The sequence below is a fragment of the Magnolia sinica genome, chromosome 4 (assembly GCF_029962835.1).
Source record: "Magnolia sinica isolate HGM2019 chromosome 4, MsV1, whole genome shotgun sequence".
Classification (NCBI taxonomy): domain Eukaryota; kingdom Viridiplantae; phylum Streptophyta; class Magnoliopsida; order Magnoliales; family Magnoliaceae; genus Magnolia; species Magnolia sinica.
Window position 1 is genome coordinate 8,958,855 of NC_080576.1, and position 26,374 is coordinate 8,985,228.

The following is a 26,374-nucleotide window of genomic DNA, read 5'->3' on the forward strand; positions in this document are numbered from 1 at the left end:
AGGCCGGTGCGACTGCGAGAGGGTTTTTCGCTGGAGGGAAAAACCAAAAAAAAAAACCCTAAAGAGGGTTTTGCGGGGAGACGATGATATGCGAAGGGTTTTGCGGGAGATTTCAAATCCCTAAATCTGTACCAGCTCTGTTGATCGAGATTCGAGAAGATCTTCCTGTTCCGACTTCCAATTAACCAGATACGTAAATCACTCTCATTTTTTCCCCAATTTTTACGTATTCACGCAATTTCAGCCCCGATATTTCGATTTTTCTTCCGATTTATTCACGCAGCCCCAATGATGTCGCCCGTATTTCGATAATATCGCCCATATCAAAAAAATCGCCGATATTTCGCCGACAACTAGGAGAGAAACGAAAAAAGGGGTTTTCGGTGTCGCAAGGCTGGCGACACCGATAATATCGTCGATATTATCGACTTTTCGCCGACAATTTGAACACTGGTTATTAGGGGTATTCCATACAGATATCCTAAAACCTATATGCATTTATGATTTATCACATGATGAATGTGATGATTTAATTTTCAGTCTTTGTAATTTTTATTATTATTAGAAATTCAGAAATATATAAAATGAAGAAACCATAGGGAGTTGGCTGTTTACTGCTTCTGGTAGTTCAGTGGCATCTTTTAATTAATAGAGAAAGCATGATCAATGGCATCTTTTGTCATAAGCAAGTTTTGTTAGAAATTTTGTCAATCACATTAAATTTTACTTCTAGTTTCATCTTTAATAGTGGTCGGGTGGTTTTTTGTTTCGATCATGTTATCTTTTCCAGTGGTTGCTTGACTTATCTTGATTGCTGTGTACTTTGTTGGAGTTGTCCAGAAAATTATGTGGAAGCTGAACAAATCAATTGCAAAAGAACTATTACCTACACAGCCTGTAGACTTTCCAATTGAACCCTGGTGGGGAGTTTGCCTTGTTAACTTTACATTGGAAGAATTTAAGGTGAGCAACATTATCAGAGCTGCTTTTTAGTTCTTATCAACAAAAATCAAGTGCCTGCCTGAATCTACTTCTGATGATTTGAGTAATTCAATACATATTAAATACACGATACTCACTTTTGTGCTTCCTAAATAAAGATTTTTATCCATGTGCATTTTAATCATGCTTTCTCTGCTTGACTTTGAGGTTGCCTTTTTTCCTTCTATAGAAACTAAGCGAAGAAGAAATGGCTACCATAGACAAAGTCTGTAAGGAGGAAGCAAATTCATTTGTTCTTTTTGATCCAGAAGTTGTAAGGGGTCTTTTCCGACGAGGATTGATCTACTTTGATGTCCCTGTTTATCCCGATGACAGATTTAAAGGTATGCGACAAGTATTCACATGTTTAAGTTTTGCCACGTTGATGATTTCCCACTGCATGTTTCTGAATCATGAAGCCATATGCTTTTGTCAGGCCTCTACTTAGACTTCTGGTACGGTTGCAGGCTCATATATAGAAATGTTGTTGTAGAATTGCATGTACGCAGCAAAGGAATATGACTTTTGTTGTTTAGTAATCATATTATTAGGTGGAAATTGTTTGCCTGTCGATATGCATGTTGACTTTAGTTATGCATTAGTTAACTGCTGAGAAGTTTAAATTTATACTGAAAATTCCTTAACTGTATAATGTTTTACTGAAGTGATAGAAATTGTCCAATGCTATCATGGATATGTTTCCTGCGCAAAAGAAAACATACTTCCAAACTCTTCACCTCTTATATGTCAAAATGTAAAGGTATGAGTATAACCTGCTTTAGGTCCATATCATGATTGTATATGAATTGTATGCAGTATGCAAGTCCTGTATCTTACTGTCCTTCAGGGCCTGTTTGGATAGTTGGAAGAGAAAAGAAAAGAAAAGAAAGAAAATGTAATAATTACCCAATGATGATTCCATGCAGTGTTGTCATGTGTGACCACATATGTGCATGTCCATAAGGAAATCACATGCAATCATAGCACATGTGCGATCGCATATGTGGCATATGCGAAAATATGCGATCGCATATTGGCCATGGCACATTGAAATTTTCTTTTCTTAAAATAAATAAAATAATAAAATAATTCAAAAAAAAAAAACAACATTTTGCCTATAAAAAGGCTTCTAAATCTCCTCTATTTGCAATATTCTCACTCCAAAACCATCTTACTCTCTTCTCTTACATTTCTTAATTACAAGTGGTCTTAATCTCTCCCTCTCTTGTATTTCCTACTTCCAAGTGATCTCTCTCTCTCTCTCTCTCTCTCTCTCTCTCTCTCTCTCTCTCTCCTACATTGCCTCTTTCTTGGAAGTTAGAAGATCAAGATTCAAGCACCTTTAAGTTTCAAGGACAATAGCTTATTGATTTTCTACAATAATAAATAAATAGCTTGTTGATTTTGTTGTTACTTCTTGTTAACTATATTGTTGAATTTCGATGACTTGATGTTTAATTCATTGTTTAATTGATTTTTCTTTCTCAAATGTATTTTATAAGTAAAATTAGTTATCTATTAACTTAGAAAAGTTCCCCTTAGTTTCTTTTTCGTTTTCTTTTTCTTTTTATATATATATATATATATATATATATATATATATATATATATATATATATATATATATATATATATATATTGAAAATTTCCCTATTATATATATATATATATATATATCAGTGTTTTAAATAGTGGTAGCGTGTTGTGTAGCGTTTAACCCTCCGTAGCGTGTAACGAAATAGTGTAGCGTAAGCCACACAATACTTCTATTTTATATATATATATATAAAATAGTAAGAAAAAAGCAAAATATATAAATGTAAATCCACCCCTTCATGCACCTCAGTGGGCCCCACGTGGGCCACACCATAGAAAATAATGAACACCCACCCCTTCACGCACCTTAGTGGGCCCCACGTGGGCCACACCATAGAAAACAATACACATCCACCCCTTCATGCACCTTAATGGGCCCCATGTGGGCCACACCATAGAAAACAATGCACATCCACCCCTTCACGCACCTCAGTGTGCCCCACGTGGGCCATACCATAGAAAACAATGCACATCCACCCATTCACGCACCTCAGTGGGCCTCACGTGGGCCACACCATAGAAAATAATGCATACCCACCCCCTTCACGCACCTCAGTGGGGCCCACGTGGGCCATACCACAGAAAAAGAAATGAAAAAAAGTATAAAGAACAAAAAACGACAGTAACCGGCATTTTAAAAGGGAAAAAATGAGGAAAAAACTGAAAATACCAAGTTATTTTCATTGTACATCGAAAAAAATTCAAAAAAAAAGAAAGAACGAGCGTACCTATTTTTTGTCTCAAGATGAGATTGAATCTGTGAAAACTGCAAATGTTGAAGCTCCACAGCCGATCGGTTTACATCTGGAAGCAGCTTTTCGATCTCAAGATTGAAGAGTGGGGAGAGGAGCAACGCCGGTTTGCATTTGGAAGCAACTTTTCGATCTCAAGGTTGAAGAGTGGGGAGAGGAGCAGCGTCAGTAGCGTCAGTTTGCGTCTGGAAGCCCTTTCGAATAGGTTCTTTTTAAATTTTTTAAAACTCAAGTTGTTGCTTGTGGTGTGAGTTCACCACCGTTTAATACAGTGAAAAAAAAAAAGAACAGGTAGCGCATGCTACTTGCGCTGCACGCTACGACCCCTGTAGCGTGCGCTACAGGGGATATACGCTATTTGTTGCGCTACGTAGCGATTTTGCTACGCTACGCTACGTAGCGCACGCTACTGCTACGCTGCGCATGCTACTCACAACACTGATATATATATATATATATATATATAAAAGATCATATGCGGTTGCATATGCGATAGCACATGATCACATATGCGATTCGACAACATTGATTCCATGAACACTATTCAATCATGGATTCCATTTTTAGGGGTCTTGTTTAGATATAATGTGGAAATCTCATTTCGTGAGACAATGCTCGCCTTCTACCCTTTGTTGGGGAAATTGACTTTAGAAAAGCGTAATGATTGCCACGTGGAATCCACTACTATTGATATCCAAGCATATTGAAATATCCAATCATGGGAAAAGTTCTTCATTTTCTTTTCCTTTCTTTTGGTGCTATCGGAACAAACCCTCAAGGGAGTTTTGAAATATGTGATACAACTTATTCTCATAAATCTTATTGAGCCACATGCCTCCAAGAGTAAATACATGGTCCATGGACCATATGACTTCAGGAGAAAACTTGACAATCATTCATCCTTTTCCTTTCAAAAAAAATATATTTTTCTTCTTCTTTCTTCCTTTTCCATTTCATATGCTAGTTTTACTTAAGAAATAATTTATGTTGCATCTTTCAAAACAAAAATGTTGTCATTGGATATTTTTGTTTTGATTATTGTTACTAGTTTGGCTGGATTTAGATTGATCTGTTTGGAAGCTCTGCACCTTACCATGCACTTGCTATGTTGTGTTAATGATCATTCTGGAGGAACTGTAAGGCAATGTGATAGTCTTATTTTGCAAGGTGTTCCAAAGTGAGCCATGTTATTCTTGGGTATGAAGCTATTAAAGGCGGCATAACGTGTTTGGTAGATGTTTGCATCTTTATCATCATATTCTCAACTGTTTGGGTTGGCACTACAAATCCTATTTCACCAATAATTCCCAAGGACTTATTCTTGGAAAATGAATGAGCCTTCAAGACCTTTTAGGTCTTCCCCTCCACATCCTTTCACACTCTTCAACTTTAATCAAAGTTCCTCTCTTTATTGAAGCCACATCCATGTCCGGTTTTAGTAGCACATGGTCAGACCATCTCAATCAACTATCCATCATCTTTTCGCCTATTGAGTCTACTACAAGGAATGACCTCATTCTTGCCTCCTAGTCTTTCCACATCTGTCTCCACACTCTCAACTCTGCAATGCTGAACAATGCTACCAAATTGAAACCCAAAGCTTCTAATCGGACAACTGAGTGCGTAAAGATGAGACAAAGCAACACAGGCTATGATTAATCAAGCAACTAAAGCTATGATCCGGAGCAGCACATGCTAAAATCGCCAAATAAACTCTTATTTATTCACCATTCATGTCACAGGTTCATAGGCATGACTATGAATTTTTAGCCTTGTACATTAATCATCATATAATGCTACAAAGCCAAGTGACCCTATTGGTTCATTAATGAGGAAAACTATGAAGCAATCCTACCGGGCTGTGAAGAGTGACCTTTCCTAAACAATCTAAAAAGAGAGAAAGGAAAAAAAAAAAAAACAGCTAGCAAAGAGTTCAGCTACAACTGTAGAATACCTTATACACCAGTTGTTTGAGTTCCTATGCAAACCATATGGCTGTCTATCCTTAAAAGACAGCAGATTGATGTTAAAGACATTAAATATCACCATGGAGTTCATGTCCTGCTGGATCTTCCTATAAATCAGCCTGACTTGAGATAACCAACCAAATAAACTATCTGTACCAACTTTATGGGTTTATATGGCTGTAGGGTTGATGCAAACCCTACATACATGTGTAATGATTTTGTGTAAAAAACGCAACCAATTGGTACCTATGATAATTACTGGCACCCAGTTGATAGTTAGGGCCTGTTTGTTTCGCCAATTGCCCCTGTAATTGAAAGGAAAAGTGTCATCATTATGATTATTACCACCGCCAAACCAAACATGGGAATCGTCGGTCAAATGTAGATGTATTCAGGAGGCGGGTAAAAGAATTTGTAATCATTGCACTTTTTCACGGCATTATTGTGAAAATCTCCAATCCAAATAGTGACATTAATGTATTTTGGTGATGATTTGACATTAATGTAAAAAATGCCATCATTACGATTTTGCCGCTGATAAACTAAACAGGAATCGGCGGTCAAATGCATGTTGTCAGGAGACAGGTAAGTAATTTGTATTCATTGCACATTTCCTTTACATTACCGTGGTAATTGGTGTCTGATAGGAGCTGTGGACCCCTCAGTCCAATCAGACTTCTAAATTGTGTCCAGATTTGTCACCAGGCCCTTGTTCTGATTCAGATCCTGCTTCAGGCCAACATGGGTCATTGCTGATCTTTAATCTGAATGGCTGGATTTGTCAAATCATCAATCAGGACCCTGATGGGTCTGATCTTCAATCGGCCAACTTATTTGTCATGGATGCATCCTGCAAGAGCTCATGTACGTTTCTGGATGCAATGCATCCTTTTCTGATGTTGCCTCCTGATGCCCCAACGTTGCCCCATAAAGCATAACTCATCGCATATCCGCCTTACAAGGTATTTCCTCAAGTTCCATTGGCATGTGGTAACCACACAACACTTTAGATGTGCTTCTCCTCTTCATCCACCTAACTATTAATTCCATTGTAAACATTTGTAGCAAAATTTCCATTCTTTGGAATTATAGAGCCAAGGTGAGAAACAAATTGCTTTGAGGAATCTCTTGGCCCTTAATTTTAACTAAAGCTTTGCCCCTATAAAGAGTAACGTTGCATTCAAATTACACTATCTTGGTTCTGCTAATTTTTTGATAGCCAGACTCTAAATAAAGCATTCCTCCAAGCCTCTAGTTTAGTATTTGCCCCCTTAGTCTCACTGACTAGCACCACATCATCCACAAAATACATACACCTAGGGACTTGATGGTATAGGGGTTAATTCATCTATAACACTATAACAAGTGCAAAAGGGTAAGCAGTTAATGCCAGCCCTAGATGAAGACACATTGCCAAAACACACACACACACACACACACACAAACACACAACCTGCTCCCACTCCTATAACTGCACCTTCATTCATTTCTTTGATGACATTGATATATTTTCTTGGGACCCATTTGATACAATCACATACAATCCAAAACATGTTCACTCCTAGCGTTTGAAGTATCGGCATCGCTATAAGTTTCTTTGGCCAACGATATGGAAACAATATCGATATCGGCGATAACCAGAAATGCGAGGAAACACTGAGAAAACAATGGAATTTTTCAGTAAAACTTCAGGATATGCTAAAATACACACATTTGCAAAGTTAGGAATAAAAAAATTGCAATAAGTATGCATAAATCATAAGTTTTCATTTAATGGGGGCCTAAAAACATGTGTTGTTGTAAGAAATCAGTCCAACCATCCCATCAATCCCATCTATCCATCCAACCATCTATCCAATCATCCAACCTTCCATCCAAACATCCATCGATATTTTAGAATACTGACAACACATGAGATTTTGCTGAGAAATGGTTGACAATTGGAAAGGAAACAAAAGACTATGGTCTCGATATCGCCCATGTTGTGATAATGATAATATCGTGATATTATCAATATTATCGTCAACAAATTGAAAATTGCATACAACCATGTGCCCATAAAAAAATTTGAACAGGAGTTTTTTTTAGTAAACAAAATTTTGGCGATATCGATATATTGGCGAAATTATTGAAATATCATCGATACACTAGTGATATGGGTGACACCTAGAATTTACATAGTCGAAAATATTGGCAATACATTGGTGATACGAGCAACGCTTGAAATTTACACAATAAAAAATATTGGCGATACATTAGTGATACTTAGCGATACATTGCCGATACCTGGAATTTCTGATACTACCAATGTTATTGGTATCGCTACCAATGTTATCGGTATCACTAAGCTGGAGCTACGGATAATATTGGGGATATTTCAATAATATTAGGGATACTTCGAACAATGCTCCGTCCACATGTGTGCACATGAAGAGACTCACATGGGGTCCCACTTATAGAGCATGGCTTTTTTCCTATTTGTTTTAGAGTTTCCCTTTCATTTTTACCTTGGTTCAATCAACCAATTTGACCATCAGTTGTGCCTCCCCCTTTAGGCTTCGAGTCAAAATTAGCCTTATCCATAACTTAGGTGGGCCACACCACAAGAAAAGGTTGGGATTGGATACCCATCGTGGGTGTGTGGCCCCCACCATAATGTGGTTCAAACTTCCAACCCTTTCATTGTGTGTGGCTCCCTTGGAGGAAGGGATTGATAACAATTTTGGTCAATTTAAAACTCAGGTCGGCTGCACCAAGTGCTTTTAGAGGTTTAGGCATGAGTTCACACTGTTCCAAATGTTGTAGCCCACTTGAGTTGTAGACTAGGCTGGTTTTTAGTCAGTCCTATTTACGAGGGGACACAGCTGATGCACTGTTTGCACCATAAATATGGTGGAAATGTTTGCAATACGGGCTTTTCCATATATTTGTATATTTTATATGTATGGCTCATTCAAATGTATATATTCGTTATATTTGCATGCATTCACGTGCGTGCTTGTGTAAGAGATGTCTAAAAAGTGTACCGCACATGTGATGAAGGAGAGTACAGAAGGGAAGATGAGTCTCTTGGGTATATATGAATATTGGTATCAAATTTGCCGAAATAGTCGTGTTCTATCCATATCAGCACGAGATGATACGTGATATGGGGCCATATCAGCCCGATACGGGAAAAACTGACCAGGCTTGTATTCGGCCAATACAGGGCCGATGTGCCCATAAAAGCCCAATTTTGTCATCTCCTTTTTTTTTTTTTTTTTCCCCATTTAATGCCTATTTAATTTTTCATGTCAATTGTAATTGCCTTGTAAATGGGTAATAATTATTTACTTAGGTTATTACTGCATCTTTCCCAATGCAGATAGCGACAACCTGCTTTTTTAATACTAAAATCGAGAAATTTGCAAAATAAATGTGGGGTCTACTATGATGTATGTGGTTTATCCACACCGTCTATTCGTTATGTGATGCAGGACATGGAAATTTAAACATGCTATGCAAGATTCCAGGCTTTAGATCATACTAGTTCAGGAACAATCACATGAAATTCCACGTCCCACATTAAGTCAAGCACTCAACAAGGGGAATCTATGCGGGCCCAGGCCTACACATGTTAGGGTTGGAGCAATTAAATTTATAGACCAAACAATGCTCAAAGGAGAGTAGATTCAGCCACACATGCACAAGAATATTTTTCCCAATCCAAGGGATTTACAAGTTTCAATTTGGGAAACCCTAGGGTTGGAAAAAGGGCAAAGAAATTGAGAGTTTAAGACAATCTAGGGTTAGGGTTAGGGAAATTAGGTAATAGAGGAGTGAAAGAGAGGAGAGAGTAAACCTGAAGCCCGCCCGTGTGTGTGGACAGCAGGCCATGCCTGACGCATGTGCGTTGAGGGCTGTCCGCACGTGCGTGGGGCCCATGAACCCAAGACCCCCCTCCTTGGGGCTGGTCGGCTAGGGTTGGGCTACAAACCCCCCAAGTTTCGGCCCGATCTAACTTACGGTCCATGCGTGGTGTTTCGCCGAAGTTTCAGCCCTCCTACAGGGCTAAATTCTAGAAATCTACTGTAGAGTAGGAACGGCTGCAAAATAATGATGGATTTGCTGGTGGAATGACTGTAGGAGGAGAAATATGGATGATAGAAGGTAGGAGCGAATCAGGATAGGTGTGGCTTTGCACCACGGTAGTAGCCCTTCGAAGAAGGGAGGGTTTTGCACCCAATTAGGTTTTCACAGCTTAAAGAGGAGCAGGAAAACACAGAAATTTTATTCCAATCATCAATGAGCAAAAAGACCACAAGGGGTGCCTATTTATAATAAAATTCCATACCCTAAAACTCGCGCCATGTGCGCACTCCATTACTTGGAGACGAAATAATAAAAAATAACAACTAATCAAAGCCAATCTAAACCGTCCATGATATTTCTAATAACAATAATAAACAAACCCGAAGTACTAGATTATTTAGAATAGTGGGCTACGATCATGAGAATCCATGGTGGGATTCACATGATGATCGGGTCCACTCCAATGAACTAAAACGCAGTCCTCTAACTAGGAGGCCCTCCCTGAACATCATTGATCTAGAAAGAATGGTAAACATTCATTTTCTTTTTATTGTATTTCAATGTAATGGGCCCTAGTTCACCAAATCATGCTTGATTTGCGTTCAGTTAGGGTCCATTTAGTTGACCTTCAACAAGTCAAACCGACAGACAACATTCTCATCAAAGAATGGTCCGATACACCATCCGATACGTGGTCAAAATATAAGAAAAAAAAGAGAGAAGAAGATAGATTCCTGGATATCTTTTTTTTTTTCTTCTAATATTTTTGATATATATTTTTTTTGCTTTAAAAAAATTATGACCGATACGGGCCGATACAGCCTTGATACTGATCCGCGACACCGTATTGTATCATTTTTCTGCCTGGATGATACGCTGATTAATATCGACATTTAGAACCATGGAAAAAAGGGTAAACCTTCACTTTCTTTTTGATATTTTCATCTTCTTTTTGTATTATTTCGATGTAGTGGGCCCTAATTCATCAAATCATGCTTGATTTGTGTTCAATTAGGGCCCATTTAGTTCACCTTTAACAAGTCAAACTGACATACAACATTCTCATTAAAAGCGGTCCGAATCTGATACACCAAATGCATGTCCAAAATACAAAAAATGATGGATTCTTGAATATCTTATTATTCTATATTTTTTTTCCAGATATTTTCACTAATTCTTTGGCTTTAAAAAAAATTCGACTGATATGGACCGATATTGTTTGATACGAACCGATATCGATACATGACGCCCGTATTGTATCTTTTTTTTGCTGGGTTGATACACCCGTCAATGCCGATATTCAGAACCATGGTCTTTCGTCCTCTTCTTTTTTGGCTTTTTATTCTCTAGGCTTGGATGTTGGTGGTGGTTAAGGTTCTTAAGGGATAGGGCAAAAGTTTATGATCCTTCATATCCATGTGCCAAAATTGATCCCAATCCTTCCCAAATCTGTGGTGTCCATCGTTTGCCCAATCTCTCATGCAAGCACAAGAGGTGGACTATTGAACCAATCGTTAGATGCCCATCAAGTTTGATCAAAACACTTTAATGGTGAAATTAAAATATCTAATGGCTGAAGACATCCAGAAAACCTTTTGAAAACATTTTGGAATGCTGGCTAGCTACAAAACACTTGATGGTCTGATTAACAAGATCTATGCACAACTAAGTCCTGAGAAGACTAGTGGATCCTGTATTGGTGCATGTAAGGCTTCAACCACACCCTAATGTGTGGACCCAACAACACTTGTCTTTGGTCACAAATATAACCTTGAAATGTGTGTTAAGGTCCACTACACTAGGACCATGAAGTCCTTCCATAACCTTAGGTCAATGATTGGTCAAAGCTAGCACACGATCAAGTCAATCCAATGTGAGATGGGCTTCTCAGTTAGGAGACTTGATGCAATCCTCCAATTCAAATGTCCAATCGAGCCTAGCACCCATACTCATAAGTAAGTGAACATTCACTTTTATGTGGTAAAGAAAATATGCAACAAGATGCTTGATGGTGGAGAGAAATTCATTCCAACTTTTCATTGGTTTCTCATCACACAGGATAACCACAAAACTGATCTTGGTTAATATTTGATCGGCCCGGCCGGTTTGGCGAAGAATGGGAATTGAACCCGCGCATGGTGGATTCACAATTCACTGCCAAGTAATTCGAGTAATTGGAATTGGAATTTGAGGATTCAGGACAAGGAATCATCATATTAGCCAGCCAGCGTGATCAGTCACTCGCAAGAAATCAAGTCAATGAGAACAGGAACAAGGAAGCAAACAAACGACCAACTGCAACAACATAAACTGTTATTGAACTCGAAACCGATCATCAGAAGAAGAATTAGGCAAAAAATTAGGATACATTTTGGCAAAATGAAACTTCCATGGAAGAGAAGCAAATGAAACGCTTTCATAAAAATTCTCATTCAATCGAGGATGAAGTTTTCAAAGCCTTGTAGAACATGCCAGATCATGAATTAGCAACTGCATCCAATCTCCGAAAAAGTCTAAATTGTTTTGAACTTTTGATTGTCCAAACCCAGGGGAGTGGTCATGGAATTTAGGGTACTAGAGAACCATGATGCCACAACTCTCCCTTAAGATTATTGTTTTCACTTCTTCTCTCCCCTTGGACTCACAAGGGAGATTCCATATATGAACCCCCTATAATCGACATAACATGTAGTGTTTAAGTTCCATATATGAACCCCTGTAACTGACATAACATGTAACATTGGTTGTCCAGGGTATGTACATCTAACATCTCTCTACCATAATGTAAATAAGGTTGTCTTGGAGTCTCTTGGTTAGGCTGTAGCCTCCCATTAATCCTAATTTCTTCTGCTTTTTCAATCATGTAGACATTGAAAGTTATTCCTCAGTCCAAGTGATTAATCAGTAAAAAGATTTCCTCATGATGTATCTCATTCTCAGCATGCAGGAGTTAATTATTATGATTAGTTATTATCAAACTAACTAATCATCGTAAGCGGCTCTGAAATTGTTTTCTAGTAAATAATAACTCTATTGAGACAAATAAGGGAATTGAAATGCTTAACACTCTAATCGAGCTTATGGTTTTCATTTCATTTAGTTTTGTTTTATTTGCATGTTTCAAATTCTAATTTGTTAATCTTTATAATGATTCAGTTTCCAGGCTGGAAGGGTTCGTTTCAAACAGAGAACAGTCCTATGAAGACCCTATTGAAGAGTAAGTTCCTTGGCATCTCTATTTGATGCATTTGAATATTCTTCTGATAATAAATGCAAATAAATGCACATTTTGCCACTAAACGATGTGTGTGCATGTGTGGGTTGTTGTGGTAACAAACTGTGAGCCCCACTGTGAGACGTTGATGACATCCACTCTGACCTAGTTTTTTAAATAGCTTATGCTGCATAGCATGTAACTTATGCTATGTAGCTCATGAAAATAGCTTCGGTCGTGTGTAGACTATGTTACATTCTAATTAGTATATCTTACATCTTACAGGCTATGTAGGCTACTCTACACGCTATGTAGCTCACACTACTAGTTATTTTTAACTAAACATTAAAATCAATTATGTTTTCAATGTTCTATTATTTTAGTGCGTGCTTGGTTGCACTAAATATCATGGAATATGCAAATATCATGATATCGGATAATGAAATTTCATAGTATTTGGTGCAACCGAGTGCAGCCTTAATTAAAAATCAAGAAGAAGCATGTAGCTATGTAGCTTACACCTCACGCTTCAAAGGGGCGAATGCTACGCTACATGCTATTCACTATTTAAAACACTGTTCCGACCATCATGCATGCCTCCCAAGTTTAGGCACAGGTCTAAAAATCAGGCCATTCCATGACTCAAGTGGGCTGCAAGATGGAACAACTAAGAGGGGATGCCCATTCTTGATTCTCAAGAGGGCCCACCGTGTTGTGTATATGCCATCCTATGCATTCATATGAAACATGAAACATCTACCTTAGATAATTGGAGACCTAACAAACCAGGCTGTCCTGACACTCAGATGGGGCCCAATGCAAATCAATGGTCGGTGTCTCCCTCCAAACTGCTGCTGTAGTCCACCTGAGTTTTGGATTTGCCTGATTTTTGGGGCCATGGCCAAACACAAGGGGGCATGCACAATGGTCAGAGTGGATGTCATCAACAAATCACGGTGGGGCCACATAGGTCGTTACCACTACATCTCTCTCTTTCTCTACATGCACACATCAGCACGTACAATTTGATTTGGATGCTTTATTTGACCTGTGATTGTGTTTGGGGCTTGGTAGTTGAAATCCTAATAACTTGAAGTCTCCGATCCAGGTTACTGTATGCTGTTTTTGTCGTTTCAAGTGAGAATGCAACTGTTGCTGAATTGGCTGCAACATTACAAGCTGATCTTTCTCAGCTGCAGGCTGCAGCATCATTTGCTTGTCGGCTGGGTTGGGCTGTAAAAGTAATTGATCCTGCGTCTGTTCTTCAGGAATCGAGCTTACCTGGCTCTCCTAGTAATATACTCAGTGATGATGAAGATGGTTCTCATGCAAGTGTAAACTCAGCAAACATGTCTGCTGACAGCAATGCTGTTCCACAAGGAGAGGGTCCTGGGCAAGAAAACCAGCGAGCAAGTTCTGGTCCTGCTCGTCTTGCTTTTGTTGTTGATGCTAATATAACATCCTATCTGATGATGGGATCACTTTCGCCAGGTTTGTCCCATTCTTAGATCGCATTCTGAACTTATTTTTTATTTGTATAATTGATTGATAGTTTGTTCTCCTTTTCTGTTACTTCAGTTTGAGATGGCTGCTGATTTTAGGAATACATTGATAGTCCTTTTCCGTTTACTGATGACGACGGCGATAATGATTTTAAGTCGTGTTCTATTTTAACTTTTAATACCATCATACAATTTGTCACACTCACACGAATCCAGTGACCCAGCTCATCTTACAGTTTAGGATCCACTTTCAGCAAAGTAGAGATATTTTGGGATTTTTATGATCTGAAAGCTAGTATGGGAGTTGAGTTTTGTTTTTAATCTGATTATATTTCTCGCCTCTTGAGATAAACATTTCATTTGTTCACATAGGCAGAGATGCTAATTCAACTGCTGATGTGGCTGAGCGTACCACTCTTGTCTGGGGAAGTGTTTCCCTTAATTTAAATTGCTTTTTCTTAATAACCATTTTTATCATCTTCTCAAACAATAAGAATTGCCTTGAGTTACTTGCAGGGCTCTCTTTTAAGATTCTCTTAAACTGGGTCATATCACACAGTTTCCCAGCTTTCACTCTCGTCTGTTGCTTGCAAAGAAATTCTTATCATGAAAATTTTTCATGGGCAGTATTTATATGAAAGCATTTGTCTATTATGTTCCTGTGTTTCTCAGTTTTCTTTTTCGTGTGCTTGCGAGGAAAGTCTTAACATGAAAATTGTCTAAAGAGGTTGATCTTTGAAGCCTATGTGTGTATTTATTTATTAATAGCAAAACAACTTGTAATGGATCAAGTACAATAATCTTAGGGCCCTTTAGATTTTGAAGAGATTAACTGGCAACTTTGGCAAGCATCTTCTTCGAAATGTGTGTTAAGGTCCACTACACTAGGACCATGAAGTCCTTCCATAACCTTAGGTCAATGATTGGTCAAAGCTAGCACACGATCAAGTCAATCCAATGTGAGATGGGCTTCTCAGTTAGGAGACTTGATGCAATCCTCCAATTCAAATGTCCAATCGAGCCTAGCACCCATACTCATAAGTAAGTGAACATTCACTTTTATGTGGTAAAGAAAATATGCAACAAGATGCTTGATGGTGGAGAGAAATTCATTCCAACTTTTCATTGGTTTCTCATCACACAGGATAACCACAAAACTGATCTTGGTTAATATTTGATCGGCCCGGCCGGTTTGGCGAAGAATGGGAATTGAACCCGCGCATGGTGGATTCACAATTCACTGCCAAGTAATTCGAGTAATTGGAATTGGAATTTGAGGATTCAGGACAAGGAATCATCATATTAGCCAGCCAGCGTGATCAGTCACTCGCAAGAAATCAAGTCAATGAGAACAGGAACAAGGAAGCAAACAAACGACCAACTGCAACAACATAAACTGTTATTGAACTCGAAACCGATCATCAGAAGAAGAATTAGGCAAAAAATTAGGATACATTTTGGCAAAATGAAACTTCCATGGAAGAGAAGCAAATGAAACGCTTTCATAAAAATTCTCATTCAATCGAGGATGAAGTTTTCAAAGCCTTGTAGAACATGCCAGATCATGAATTAGCAACTGCATCCAATCTCCGAAAAAGTCTAAATTGTTTTGAACTTTTGATTGTCCAAACCCAGGGGAGTGGTCATGGAATTTAGGGTACTAGAGAACCATGATGCCACAACTCTCCCTTAAGATTATTGTTTTCACTTCTTCTCTCCCCTTGGACTCACAAGGGAGATTCCATATATGAACCCCCTATAATCGACATAACATGTAGTGTTTAAGTTCCATATATGAACCCCTGTAACTGACATAACATGTAACATTGGTTGTCCAGGGTATGTACATCTAACATCTCTCTACCATAATGTAAATAAGGTTGTCTTGGAGTCTCTTGGTTAGGCTGTAGCCTCCCATTAATCCTAATTTCTTCTGCTTTTTCAATCATGTAGACATTGAAAGTTATTCCTCAGTCCAAGTGATTAATCAGTAAAAAGATTTCCTCATGATGTATCTCATTCTCAGCATGCAGGAGTTAATTATTATGATTAGTTATTATCAAACTAACTAATCATCGTAAGCGGCTCTGAAATTGTTTTCTAGTAAATAATAACTCTATTGAGACAAATAAGGGAATTGAAATGCTTAACACTCTAATCGAGCTTATGGTTTTCATTTCATTTAGTTTTGTTTTATTTGCATGTTTCAAATTCTAATTTGTTAATCTTTATAATGATTCAGTTTCCAGGCTGGAAGGGTTCGTTTCAAACAGAGAACAGTCCTATGAAGACCCTATTGAAGAGTAAGTTCCTTGGCATCTCTATTTGATGCATTTGAATATTCTTCTGATAATAAATGCAAATAAATGCACATTTTGCCACTAAACGATGTGTGTGCATGTGTGGGTTGTTGTGGTAACAAACTGTGAGCCCCACTGTGAGACGTTGATGACATCCACTCTGACCTAGTTTTTTAAATAGCTTATGCTGCATAGCATGTAACTTATGCTATGTAGCTCATGAAAATAGCTTCGGTCGTGTGTAGACTATGTTACATTCTAATTAGTATATCTTACATCTTACAGGCTATGTAGGCTACTCTACACGCTATGTAGCTCACACTACTAGTTATTTTTAACTAAACATTAAAATCAATTATGTTTTCAATGTTCTATTATTTTAGTGCGTGCTTGGTTGCACTAAATATCATGGAATATGCAAATATCATGATATCGGATAATGAAATTTCATAGTATTTGGTGCAACCGAGTGCAGCCTTAATTAAAAATCAAGAAGAAGCATGTAGCTATGTAGCTTACACCTCACGCTTCAAAGGGGCGAATGCTACGCTACATGCTATTCACTATTTAAAACACTGTTCCGACCATCATGCATGCCTCCCAAGTTTAGGCACAGGTCTAAAAATCAGGCCATTCCATGACTCAAGTGGGCTGCAAGATGGAACAACTAAGAGGGGATGCCCATTCTTGATTCTCAAGAGGGCCCACCGTGTTGTGTATATGCCATCCTATGCATTCATATGAAACATGAAACATCTACCTTAGATAATTGGAGACCTAACAAACCAGGCTGTCCTGAAACTCAGATGGGGCCCAATGCAAATCAATGGTCGGTGTCTCCCTCCAAACTGCTGCTGTAGTCCACCTGAGTTTTGGATTTGCCTGATTTTTGGGGCCATGGCCAAACACAAGGGGGCATGCACGATGGTCAGAGTGGATGTCATCAACAAATCACGGTGGGGCCACATAGGTCGTTACCACTACATCTCTCTCTTTCTCTACATGCACACATCAGCACGTACAATTTGATTTGGATGCTTTATTTGACCTGTGATTGTGTTTGGGGCTTGGTAGTTGAAATCCTAATAACTTGAAGTCTCCGATCCAGGTTACTGTATGCTGTTTTTGTCGTTTCAAGTGAGAATGCAACTGTTGCTGAATTGGCTGCAACATTACAAGCTGATCTTTCTCAGCTGCAGGCTGCAGCATCATTTGCTTGTCGGCTGGGTTGGGCTGTAAAAGTAATTGATCCTGCGTCTGTTCTTCAGGAATCGAGCTTACCTGGCTCTCCTAGTAATATACTCAGTGATGATGAAGATGGTTCTCATGCAAGTGTAAACTCAGCAAACATGTCTGCTGACAGCAATGCTGTTCCACAAGGAGAGGGTCCTGGGCAAGAAAACCAGCGAGCAAGTTCTGGTCCTGCTCGTCTTGCTTTTGTTGTTGATGCTAATATAACATCCTATCTGATGATGGGATCACTTTCGCCAGGTTTGTCCCATTCTTAGATCGCATTCTGAACTTATTTTTTATTTGTATAATTGATTGATAGTTTGTTCTCCTTTTCTGTTACTTCAGTTTGAGATGGCTGCTGATTTTAGGAATACATTGATAGTCCTTTTCCGTTTACTGATGACGACGGCGATAATGATTTTAAGTCGTGTTCTATTTTAACTTTTAATACCATCATACAATTTGTCACACTCACACGAATCCAGTGACCCAGCTCATCTTACAGTTTAGGATCCACTTTCAGCAAAGTAGAGATATTTTGGGATTTTTATGATCTGAAAGCTAGTATGGGAGTTGAGTTTTGTTTTTAATCTGATTATATTTCTCGCCTCTTGAGATAAACATTTCATTTGTTCACATAGGCAGAGATGCTAATTCAACTGCTGATGTGGCTGAGCGTACCACTCTTGTCTGGGGAAGTGTTTCCCTTAATTTAAATTGCTTTTTCTTAATAACCATTTTTATCATCTTCTCAAACAATAAGAATTGCCTTGAGTTACTTGCAGGGCTCTCTTTTAAGATTCTCTTAAACTGGGTCATATCACACAGTTTCCCAGCTTTCACTCTCTTGTCTGTTGCTTGCAAAGAAATTCTTATCATGAAAATTTTTCATGGGCAGTATTTATATGAAAGCATTTGTCTATTATGTTCCTGTGTTTCTCAGTTTTCTTTTTCGTGTGCTTGCGAGGAAAGTCTTAGCATGAAAATTGTCTAAAGAGGTTGATCTTTGAAGCCTATGTGTGTATTTATTTATTAATAGCAAAACAACTTGTAATGGATCAAGTACAATAATCTTAGGGCCCTTTAGATTTTGAAGAGATTAACTGGCAACTTTGGCAAGCATCTTCTTCGATGCTCACCCTGTTTATGCAACTTTAAAGATGAAGTTTGATTGCAATGGCACAAGTAACTTAGGTCAACTGCTATGAGGTTGTCTTTGTATGTCAAATTGAGTAATTTGGAAACTTGCCTGTTGATGATATTTGATGCAACATGTGCAATGCTGCATTTTTATCTAGGTTTCCATCGATCAACACATTTTCCTCCTTTTTGAAGAGATTATGGAGGTTAAAGAGGCAAACTTTGCTAAGCACACAGACACGTGCAATAAAGCTTGTGCATATGCTCCACATGTGCTGGTATGGCACACAAGTGTGAGATCTAATCCATGCATCAGGTTGGTCCGAACTCGCACATGTTTTCCCAAAAAATAATTCTGGTCGAATCGGCATGTGGGCCTCAATATTGGAAACAAGTGGATGGGTTAGAAAAATTCATCCAAGTTTTCAGAGCCATACATTTATTATGCAAACTGGTGCCCACCAGACCAGTATATTGATCTGATACTTTGGGTTAGGGCATCAATATAGTGGTGTTGTTCTGATGGATGGATTGGATCTTGGACCCATCGTGCCATGCTGGCACATATGGTGTGTACATGAGCTTTATTGCACGCACGTGTGCTTAGTAACTCTCTAAGGAGACATGTTTGTCTACAAATTAGCTTGTGAATGATGTTATCCTTTCCCAGGATTAACTATTCTTAAAGAAAAGCTAACCAATTTTGTTGCCTTCAGTCCAGTGTTGTTATTAGGTTGAGTGGAGACCTTTATTGCATGAGACATGCTAAGGATCATAGGAGAAGTGATTGAAGAGGTGAATTGCAGGCGTGTGCATGATCTGGAGGGCATACCAGATTAGCCATGTGTGAACTTACAATCCCAAAGCTTAACTGGTTCAGTCATCATGTGGGCCACATGTAAATGTTGAATATAGTTCATTTTTCAAAATTTATTTTTTCCCCGTATAAGCATGGCCTGCCTGATGGTGGATTGGCCTGATTGTGATCCAGAGCTTGTTGACAGTTAACTCCACCTAATGAGTGGCCTGGATCATGAAAGCATGTGCCACGTTGGCGTGCTGTGATTCACCTCTCCTTGGGTGAATTGCCTTAGCATCTCTTATTAAATTGATGGAATTTTGTGTATGTCATTTGTGTTCACATCTATATTCTGTCAGCTCATTAGCTGTCATCAATTATATGACTAACATGGGCAATACATATTATATTACACACATGCGTGCATAGGCACCTGTGAACACACACACACACACACACACAACACATGCAAACACACAAACATACGCAAGAAAGTGCACTTTCATGTGCACACACCCACGCATGCCCTTCTTTAACTTCCATTCTAATCGGTGGATATCTCTCATAAGGAATCGAAGGAGGTTGCGATGATTTATTCCAGGAAATCCCCAATGAAAAATACACACTATTCCTTCATGTTTTGATTACAGACACTGTGACTGTCATGCATGCCTTCCCATGTTTGGGCATGGGCCCAAAAATCAGGCCAATCCATGACTTGGGTGGACCACAACATGGGGCGCAATTGAGGGGGACACCCACCCTTCATTTTGTGGAGGGCCCACCATGTCGCACATATACCATCCAATCCATTCATCTGGTACATTCGCCCCAAATAAAGGGACACCTCAAAAATCAGGCCATACGGGAATTCTGGTGTGCCCAGTGCAATCAAATGTGGGCATCCCCCTCCCAACTTCTCCTGCTTGCGTGGCCTATTTGAGTTTTGGATTGGCCTGATTTTTGGGCCCATAGCTAAACACAGTGAGGCATGCATGATGGTCGGAGTGGATGTCATCAACAAATCACGGTGGGGCCTACAAAGGTTGTTGCTAGTTGTGTTGGTAATGGTGGGATGTTAGAAAAATCCATACACAATAATTCACCATCAAATGTTTTAGTTCATTACTTCTATTTTCTTTTGTAGGCTTAAAGTCACATGCCGTGACACTATATGAAGCGGGAAAACTAGGAGATGCTAGCATTGCAGAACTTTGCAAGGATCTGACTACATTGGAAGGAAGCAAATTTGAGGGAGAACTGCAGGAATTTGCCAATCATGCATTTAGTCTTCGATGTGTACTGGAGTGCCTGCAATCGGGTGGGGTAAGAACTGATGTAACTGTTGAAGAAGCTCGTGGTACAATGGAAGTGCCATCTTCGGTCGCTGATGAGGCTACTTCTCTAGTAGCTGATATCAGTATAACTGGGGAATCTGGTGACTCAGGCACACATGAAGTACTTGGCAATGAGTATCCTTTGGATTTAATGCAATCTGGCACGGCTCAGGCTGGTGAGACTCCCATTGAATCATTTTCCGGAAGCATTGGTCATGAATCTGCTCCAGCCACCTTCTCAGAAACTGCCGTGGGCTCAAATGAAGATATCGATCCTGCAAATGATTTCCAGGGTGATGGGAATTTGATGTCCTTAGATGGTCCAAACACTGGAAAAGGCATTTTAAAGAGAAAAAGGCAGTATCATGTTAATATTCTTCGCTGTGAAAGCTTGGCTGCTCTTGCACCTGCAACCTTAGACCGGTTATTTCATCGCAACTATGATATTGTTGTATCTATGGTTCCTCTTCCTTCTTCATCAGTTTTACCTGGACCAACAGGACCTATCCACTTTGGTCCACCCTCTTATTCCTCCATGACACCATGGATGAAACTGCTATTGTATTCAGATGTGGGTAATGGCCCCCTATCAGTTGTTTTAATGAAAGGACAATGTTTGCGATTGCTTCCTGCACCATTGGCGGGTTGCAGAAAAGCCATAATATGGTCCTGGGATGGGTCGATAGTGGGAGGATTGGGGGGCAAGTTCGAAGGGAACTTGGTCAATGGAAATATACTTTTACACTGTTTAAACTCGCTTCTCAAGTACTCGGCTGTGCTTGTGCAGCCCCTGAGCAAATATGATCTTGATGAGTTTGGAAGGACCAGCACAATTGATATTCCATTGCCCCTGAATAATTCTGATGGTTCAGTTGCAGATGTAGGGAAAGAGATGGGACTATCTACAGAGGAAAATACGAAGTTAAAAATGCTATTGAATGATCTCTCAAATAAGTTAGAATTATGGACAATTGGCTATATTAGGCTATTGAAGCTGCATAAGGAAAGAGAATCCGATTACTTTTCCACTGACAATGAAGAGTATGAATGGGTTCCTTTGAGTCTGGAATTTGGGGTTCCACTTTTCAGTCCAAAATTATGCAGTCACATTTGTGAGAGGGTGGTCTCATCGCACTTACTTCAAATGGATTCACTTCACGAACATCATGATGCAATGCATAGTTTAAGAAAAAAATTGCGGGAAGTTTGTGCAGAGTACCAAGCAACAGGTCCTACTGCAAAGATCTTATACCAAAGGGAACAGGCAAAGGAACCATCACATCAGCTTATGAACTATGCTAGTGGAAGGTGGAATCCATTAGAACCTTCAACTCCAATTTCTGGGACCTTAAGTGACCATCAGAGGCTCAAACTTGCGAATCGGCAGCGTTGTCGCACTGAAGTTTTAAGCTTTGATGGTAGCATTCTCAGGTATTTGCAAGCAGCCATCCATATATATTCACATTTTCCTCTAATGATGATCTATTATATTCCTTTCATGAGGATTTATTTGACTAAAAAATACTGGCAGTTTTTGTTCTATCTTGAAATGGTTTAGGTGGGACCCACCTTCCAGTAACTTATTGTTTTGATCTGGAGCCCTCATCATCAAGGCATTCTATAACATTAACAGTGGCCGTAACGGCCACCCTAATGGCCATTACGATGCAAGCTATAGCGGCCATTACATCCCTATGATGTTCAAAATTTTGTTGAAAGGAAGAAACTGCATCGGCCCACCTATATAACCATTAGACATTCGAAATTGAATGATTCTAGCCATCTAACGAAAATAGACAATTACAACCAATGGGGCATATTTAATGGTGGCCTAATCAGATAGTTATGATCATCTGATAAGAATATTTTGGGGGCATCTCACATCCATCATGGGAACCACCATATGAACAATTTTGGCCCGCAGGTAGCTACCATGTGCAGTTTATTGGGCCAAACAAAAGCTTGAGTGTTGTGCATCTCCTCTCCAATCAATAATGGGTTTCCCTGTATATCCATTTATATTTCATTAAACTCAGTATATTTAATACAGGAGTGAGTGCCTCAATGTTTAGCTTCTCAGAGACTTGGGCTAGAATCTTATGTTAATTTTGCACCATTTAAAAAAATGATGGCAGCTCTTCAACCATACACTTGGAATAATTCTATGCCTATCCACATTGTCCAAGTCGCTGTCCCAACTGTGGATGGTGCATAACCAAAAAAATTTCTTGAAGAAGATAATATTAACCATCTGATTTTTCCCTGCAAATTTGGACGACTCACTATTTTACTTTTAACCATCCATTTTATATCCATTAATTGGATGGTTATGATTGCTTGTTTAGTGTTTTCATAGAGATACATTCCATCCACAATGGGAGCCACAATTTGGATGGACTAGATAGCTGTACATCAGTGCCAGATGTGAGGAGGATGAGTCCCCACCAATTCTTAAATTATGCAAAGCTAGCACAGGATAGGAGTTTAGCCCCAGAGATATTCCCATTTTCGTGGAAATATGCTCCATTTGTATCTTAGATAAACTGTAACACATCACGGTTTTCTGGCACCCCACTTCAGAATAATGTGTTGGATGATGTGGATTTCAAGCATGTAACATGTATTGGACTATCATACATAAGCCTGTGCCAGTATAAAGATGCAGACCCATTTTTTATTGTTATTTTTTCTTTGTGGATAACAAGTACGTGGGAATAAAAGGATGAAACTAGAATATGATTATAATGAAATTTTGAAGGTGATGCATTCTGCATTGTTGAACATCGAGTCAAACAAGTGTTTCCAAAAGTGGAAAGAATTTAAAAGAACGAAACAATTAGAAGAACACACAAACATGAATTCATTCATTCTAGTATCCAATTATTTAAAACATTCACGGCAATTTTATAGAACCATTAACAGGAGGGTGAAAATATTTAGAAAGCCTTCCAGACTTGGGGACTACTATGTGGGCTTGATATTATTATTTTTTGAGTTGTAACCCAACCATATGTTACTATCATTAATTAAGCTTATTTATCAATGTTCTCTCATAGCTGGCATTCACTGTATCTGAGCCACCAAAACATTCCTGACAGATTTTTTTTTTATTTTTTTTTTCAAACTTTTTTAAAAAAATAAAATAAAATTTCAGGTCGTATGCTCTCACTCCTGTATATGAGGCTGCAACAAGGCCCATTGAAGAGTCAACCTCAACAGCACCAGTAAAACCCGAGTCAGAGGATGCCGATAGCAGAGAAGTTGTCCTGCCTGGGGTTAATCTCATCTTTGATGGATCCAGCTTGAGCCCATTCGATATAGGTGCTTGTTTGCAGGCTCGTCAACCAGTCTCCTTAATAGCAGAGGCATCAGCAGCTTCCGCCTCCCAGCAGACTAGGTTGTGGTGATTGGACATTTTGTGAGGGTAGATGTAGAAGTAAACATGGTGGTGGGCCTGGTAACCAAATATTGGTTGCTGTCCAGCTGGTCTCACTGTCTACTGCATGCTTGTTTGGTTCAGCCGCTTCCTCGGGGCAGGCTAACAAGTAAGGTAAGGTTGCTGGGAAAAGACTCTTAAAAGGTCACCTTGACACTTGAATTATCTTGAGGAAACAGGAATACAATATGAAGCCTGCATCTTTGGAACATGTAGCAGGGGTGTGCATTATCGGGATTGCTTGTCAGGCCCCACTATGGATGAGATATAGCCCAAGCTTCATTCTAGTGGGATGATCTTAACTGTCTGATTGGATTATTTTGAGGGAGAAAGGGATGATTAAAAAATGGACCAGTGGATCACACACCAGATAAAAGGCATCCATCCAAGCCTATTGTATTTTCCAGCTATAGACCTTCCATGATGAGCAGTCCAGGTCATGTACAAATGCCACGTGTCTTATAGATTGCATGTGACATTTTGTATGGCGGAGATGTTAGAATTCCTCTGGGGTGCTGCAGACAGAATATTTGTTTTGCATGTTCATTTGAAAAAAAAAGAACCAGCACAATAGTTGCTATACGATGATGCGGCATGGATTTGAATTGCAAGCGTTAGTCCATTCAAGTGGGCTAAGTAACCAAAATGCAATTACATTTCGGCATTCAAACCAAGGGTATGGGCTCCAAATTGCAATTACATTAGTTGCAAGTTCGACTTAAGAGGAACAAAAACTGCAATTCGAGGGTTGCCCATTACAAGTGATAGGAAATGTACTTGATTCTGTCGTCTCCTTTTCATTGTACTGAATGTTTGTGGTTCAATTCACCTGCTCATCCAAACATAGCCTTGGTGCTCTCTCTCTCTCTCTCTCTCTCTCTCTCTCTCTCTCTTGCTCTGATGCTTTTGTTGTTATTGCAGGTGGTGTTATGGATTCAATTCTTTGCTGCCCGATGTTTATTCAAATTTCGTGCCATGTGTTGATCATTGAGATTTGTTTGTAAGTAATCTGCAGCAGCACTCTTGCTGAGTTTCTCTGAAGCTTTGAAGAAAGCCCATCTCCCTCGTATGGGGGGAGTGCGCACACACCCAAGGATGTTTACAGCCTTAAATTGAAATTCCAGATTTTTGTGCTGTGATCTTGGACAGAGAAAGTACTAAATGCAATTCACATCATAGAAGTCCCATGCTGCTCCCTCTGCAATTCATGGCTCATATTACACGCTGCAAACATTTGTGGTGATTGAGGCTATTGATCTGGTGGGTCACCATTTTGATGGGCTATAGGCTGAAATTCGCAATTGATTAGACATCTTAACCATCCGGTTGTGAGTTTTTGGTTGAATGCGGGCGCTTCTTTAAGCCTCCCTTTTCTGGTCACTGATCTGATGGTTATATCAGTCTCTTCCCCATATGTTCGGGGTGGGACCTATCTACCCATGCAATGGTGCACCAGATCAATAGTCGTGATACTGCGTGTTTTCGGCATGTGCCATGAGGATGGAGCTGCCAGAACTTACATGATAAGGGCTGCATACTAACATTTCTGACAAAAAAATAAAAATAAAAAAATCCCTAGAAATTAACATTATATATGAAAAGAACAGTCTTGAAGATTAACAAAAAGAAAATTTTAGAGGCCGTTTCGTTGCTGATATAGGGGAGGGACTGCCGATGTTGCATCAGCTGTTTTATGTGTTGGTGGGTCGTGCTTCAAGCAAAAGTATCTGAATCTAGGGGTGCATGACCCATGTTCAGAAACACAAGGACTTTGTTGATACGACTTGACTAGATCAAACGCATCAATACTCTTAAGAATATCGATTCATTCATAACTCGGTCGAGACTCAGTTGACTCAACTCAAGAATACCAAATTTGAGTGGAAAAAACATAAAAAAACAACGAAAGTCGACAACCTGACTCGACAAGTCGTTACAGGTTTATAAATGTTAAATGTTAAGAGGGTGTTTGGATGGAAATTTACTTTAGGTAAGCTACTTATGCTACAAGTTTGTTTCGTAAACAACATACTTATTATTCAAAAA

At 39.1% G+C, this 26,374-nt stretch overlaps 1 protein-coding gene across 1 annotated transcript in view; it reads left to right on the top strand.

The window, feature by feature from the left end:
- Nucleotides 1-25,465, top strand: part of LOC131242363 (uncharacterized) — a 53,071-nt gene extending 27,606 nt beyond the window's left edge. Inside the window, exons 6-12 of the mRNA XM_058240954.1 lie at nucleotides 841-963; nucleotides 1,172-1,325; nucleotides 12,524-12,584; nucleotides 13,690-14,072; nucleotides 20,703-22,323; nucleotides 24,047-24,442; nucleotides 25,250-25,465. Of these exons, the coding sequence (XP_058096937.1) occupies nucleotides 841-963; nucleotides 1,172-1,325; nucleotides 12,524-12,584; nucleotides 13,690-14,072; nucleotides 20,703-22,323; nucleotides 24,047-24,299 (2,595 nt within the window). The 3' untranslated portion in view covers nucleotides 24,300-24,442; nucleotides 25,250-25,465. The remainder of the gene's footprint in view (nucleotides 1-840; nucleotides 964-1,171; nucleotides 1,326-12,523; nucleotides 12,585-13,689; nucleotides 14,073-20,702; nucleotides 22,324-24,046; nucleotides 24,443-25,249) is intronic.
- Nucleotides 25,466-26,374: the final 909 nt, after the last annotated feature.